This window comes from Tetrahymena thermophila (genome assembly GCF_000189635.1).
Source record: "Tetrahymena thermophila SB210 genomic scaffold scf_8254591, whole genome shotgun sequence".
Taxonomy (NCBI): domain Eukaryota; phylum Ciliophora; class Oligohymenophorea; order Hymenostomatida; family Tetrahymenidae; genus Tetrahymena; species Tetrahymena thermophila.
In genome coordinates this window covers 64,698-69,152 of record NW_002476362.1, presented here as the reverse complement: position 1 = coordinate 69,152, position 4,455 = coordinate 64,698, and the positions used below count along the sequence as shown (strand labels likewise).

The window sequence follows — 4,455 nt, the reverse complement described above, 5'->3', positions numbered from 1 at the left end:
GTTTATTTGTTTTAGATTGAGATATTTTTTATTAAAAAAATGAATTTAAAATAATATTTCAAACTCATTTAATTTATTTATTTATTAGCTTTTAATTTAATTTAATTTATTTTACTTTTTATTATTTATTCTTCTTATTATTTTTATATAACAATTTAAAATATATTATTTTATTTAAAAATTTTATTCTATTTATTTTTTAGTACTTATGGTCTAGAAATAATCAATAAAACAAAATAGTTGAAAGTAAAGTGTCTCAAATCAAAAAGATTAGTTGAATTAAAAATATTGATAAATAATAAATACGAATATATTTGAATACTTTAATTAAAAATGTTTTATTTTATAATATTTTGTAATTTTATAAATTTACCAAAAAAATAAAATAAATTTTATATAATTTTTATATTTATAAAGGATTTTTCTGTAAAAAAAAATTAAAAAAAAGTTGTTAACCCTAATTTTGAATGCTAATAAATTATTTATTTATTAAATTATTTTGATTATTGATTTGAAATTTGGAAAAATAATTCAAAATATTTTTTTATTATTTTTAAGAATTCTAATAAATAATTAAAAATTATTACTAAAAAATGAAAAAATAATTTATTTTTAAATAATTATGAAAAATTCATTCATAATTAAAATGAAGGTTCTTATTCAAATTAATTAATTGTATTTTGAAATATCAAAAAATTAATATATTAAATTTATTGCTATTATTGAATGAATTATATATAATAAAGTACAAATTATTTGATTTTGATCATCAATAAATAACAAGGTATTTATAAAAATAGGAATTAGTATATTAAAGCAAATCTTTTTTAAGAAAAAAGCTGTATTTAGCAAAGCAAGTAAAAAGTAAAGGTAAAAGTTTAGTAAAATAACTAAAAAAGTTAAGAACCAGTCAATTAAATAATGAGTGTCAAGTAAACTAAGAAATAAATTGCTAACCTAGTTGTAGACTGTAGCATGAAGTACGTCAGTGTGATGAAATTTTTTGATCTCATGAAGATCTAACAATAACACTATACAGATTTTACATATGCAGGAAATGGAGCATTTGCATTTGTGCTTAAAGCAAATAACAAAAAAATAAACTAAATCGTAGCTCTCAAAGTCGTTGAATGCGATAGTAATAATATACCCTTAATGGAGGAAGTGTAGAAAGAATATGAAATGCTCCAATAACTATCTAGTAAGTACATCGTTAAGGTATTTGGTAGTTTCTTTTTAACAGTAGAAGATAACTCTGATGATGATGAAAGCAATAATGAGGAGGAAAAAACTGTTGAAAATAAAATTAAAAAGGAGAAAAATGAGAGAAAGATTTTCTTTGTAATAGAACAAGAATTCTGCTAAAGTAATATTTTCCCAACATTTTTATTTACAAAGATTTGCGTAATACATTTAAAGTAGATTCAAAAATTTTATATAAGGTTTGACTTTAATACTTTTTACTCAGTTTGAAAAGACTTTATTTGATGCTTTTTTATTGAATTTTGGCATAATAATTAAGTTGAATATACAAAAATAAGATTTACTTAATTTTTAAGAATTCTGTTGAATTATCAAAAATAAATAAATAAATCATTCATTTTTTCATTATCTTATTTCGCCATTTTCAAGAAGTGAAATTAAATCAACTCATTTCTTAATTAAATTTTTCTTTTGGTATTTGAAAATGAATTAAATAGAAAAAACAAAAGAAATTGCATTCATTTGAATGAATAGATTTTTGAAATAAACAAATAATCCATTTATTTATTTGTTTTTAATTTATTAACTTATTTCGCAATTTTTAATAAGTGTATTCCCCTTAATAATTAAGTAATATTTATCATTCATTTTCTCTATCAATATTAAAATTTTTTCATTTATATTGTCATTCAATATTCTAATTAATTTTCCTTTGATTTTTCTTTAATTTTTAATTTTCATTTAGATTAAAATAGAGACTTACATTGATTGAATTCATTAAGTATTAATTTTTTATATTATTTTCATTAAATTTTTTTAAAAATAAAAAATAATATGCAAGCTAATCAAACTGCATTGAGTAAACCACCCATTTTAATTTTTAAACAAACCAAGTATTTTAAAATAAAAGATATTAATTTTTAAATAAAATAAATTTAAAAGTTATAAATAACTTTTTTTGCTAAATCTTTTGAAGAAAGTATTCCAATTATTAAATGCTCTTATAAATATAAAAAGAGATAAATAAAAAGAAACTTTATTGTTTTTTAAAAGAACTGCTCCATTTTTAATTTTATTAAACTCAAAAATTTAATACATTCCTAAAAAGCTATATTAATTGATTTGCAATTTAGTATTAAAATTTTTGTCAAAATGCCAAAATAAGTCATGTTTTTGTAGGTAAAAATTTTACCCAATAATAAAATAGAATCAAAAAATCTGAAATTCATATTTACCAAAAATATTATTTGCATTTTTTTTATTAAAACAAATCTCTCAAAATATGGAAAACTATGATGAATTCTTTGTTCTTAAAATAGTTGGATTTTTTCAAATCTTGTTATTAAATCATATTTAACTTATTAATTAAAATAGTAATATTTAGCAAAACAAAAGTAAACCATTTTAAATATGAAAGTATATTTATCTTAAATTACTCATAATTGAAGCAAAATTTTATTAAACAAACTTAAAAAATAAATAACTAAAATACACTTTGAAGTGCTATTTTAAAGCATAATAAAGAAAAAAAGTTTATTTAAAACAAAATAGAGTAGATTTTAGAATAAACTAATAAAAAAATATTATTTTAAACACAATTAAGGTTTAGCCAATTCGAAATTTTTATTTAAATTGGTAAAACTTTAATTTTTAAATTTAAAAAACTGATATTTTCAAAACAATTTTAAAATATAAACATTCTTTCAGATTAAACTCATAGAAATTATTTTCAATTCTATAAACTTAAATTTAATCCAAAGTTTTCTATTTTAAATTTATCTAAAATTAAAAAAAAAGTGTTTATTTCATAATACAACCTTAAATTTTAGATTATGTAAAGAAATTTTGTAAAACTAAAATTAGAAGTAAAACAAATAAAAATAGCTTAGATAGATATTAGAGAAATAATTAAATGTGTTATTCTTTAAGTTTATCTTTAATTGCTTATAAAATAGGATCAAATAAATACCTTTTTACATAATTTAAGAATGAAAGTCGTTTGAGTTAATCCTTATTTTTTGAAATAAAAATTCAAATCAAAAGAAATAATTGATTTCATATAAATTTTTACTTTAAGTTTTTAAGTTAGATACTAATTAGTATAGATATCTGATTTAATTCTAATTTTGGAAGAGTTGAAAAATATGTCATATTTTTATCTACTTTGATTGACATTTATGAATTAAAAAAATATTGGATAAAAATAAATTTTAGAAGAAAAATTATTTTGGCTTAAATCAGAAGCTTGGTATAAATGAACAAGTTTTGATATTATTTTTACAATTTGCATTTATATAAGTTGAAACGAATATTAGTTAGCATACTAAATTAATTATTTTTTAATAATAATATTTATATTTCAACTTATTTCTATTCTTTTAAGTAGATAAAAAATAAATATTCTATGAAATAATAAATTTAGTTTAGTAATAATTAAATATTTTTTTAATTTTTTATCTAAAAGAAAAAATATAAGTTAGTTCAAAATATATTTTATTTTTATAAATGATTGAATTAAAAAAATTAAAAGTTTTTAGCTAGAAATAAATAGTTAATTAAAATAATATTTTTTAATTATTATCTAAAATTAGAAAACCTTGAAACTTACATCTAAGAAAATAGATAAAAGAATCTTGAACTATCAAATCAAGAAAAAGAAATCATGGTTATCTAAATGCTAGATTCTGTAGCTTATCTACATAGATTTGATATTATTCATAGAGATATTAAACCTTCAAATTTTTTGCTTTTGTTTGATTAGGATGGAATTCCAATAATCAAAATATGTAATTTTTTTATAATTAAAAATGTGTTTCTAATTTAAATTTTTACTATAAAATTCTAATAAACTAAATAAAAAATGAATGAATAAGTATGTTTATCTCATCCAAAAAGAATTTTCTAAAAATTTTTATAAGTATATGGTAAATAATCTAATTTTATATAGGATATAATAAATAATTAATTAAAATATTAAATACAAACAATTTAAATCCTATTTCCTTTTTAATTATCTTAGGCAATTTATAAAATATCAGGTTTCACATATGATTTGTGATTTTGTTGATAATTATTTTTATTAATATTCATAAATCCATTTTAATGCTATTTTAAACGCATTTTTAAGTTTAAAAAGTTTTAAACTTTTATTTACAATATATCTTAGATATCTATCATATTTAATATTACCAAAGTAAGTAATTAAGTGATAAAAAATAAATATTCAAAATTATAAGATAAATTTAAATGTAA

General features: G+C 17.2%; 2 protein-coding genes across 2 annotated transcripts in view; both read left to right on the top strand. All coding sequences in view use genetic code 6, as the record gives it.

Annotated features, from left to right (window-relative positions):
- Positions 1 to 921: 921 nt before the first annotated feature.
- Positions 922 to 1,448, top strand: TTHERM_001211840 (kinase domain protein; the record flags this gene model as incomplete). Its single annotated transcript, XM_012798370.1, has 2 exons — positions 922 to 1,366; positions 1,423 to 1,448. 2 exons carry the CDS (start codon positions 922 to 924, stop codon positions 1,446 to 1,448), a joined length of 471 nt encoding a protein of 156 aa, XP_012653824.1.
- A 3,001-nt stretch (positions 1,449 to 4,449) lies between these two features.
- TTHERM_01211840 (kinase domain protein) overlaps positions 4,450 to 4,455 on the top strand; it is a gene marked incomplete at its 5' end in the record, with an annotated part of 5,764 nt that continues 5,758 nt past the window's right edge. Inside the window, one exon of the mRNA XM_001019002.3 lies at positions 4,450 to 4,455. This exon is cut by the window's right edge and continues 153 nt beyond it. Coding sequence (XP_001019002.3) covers positions 4,450 to 4,455 — 6 coding nt within the window.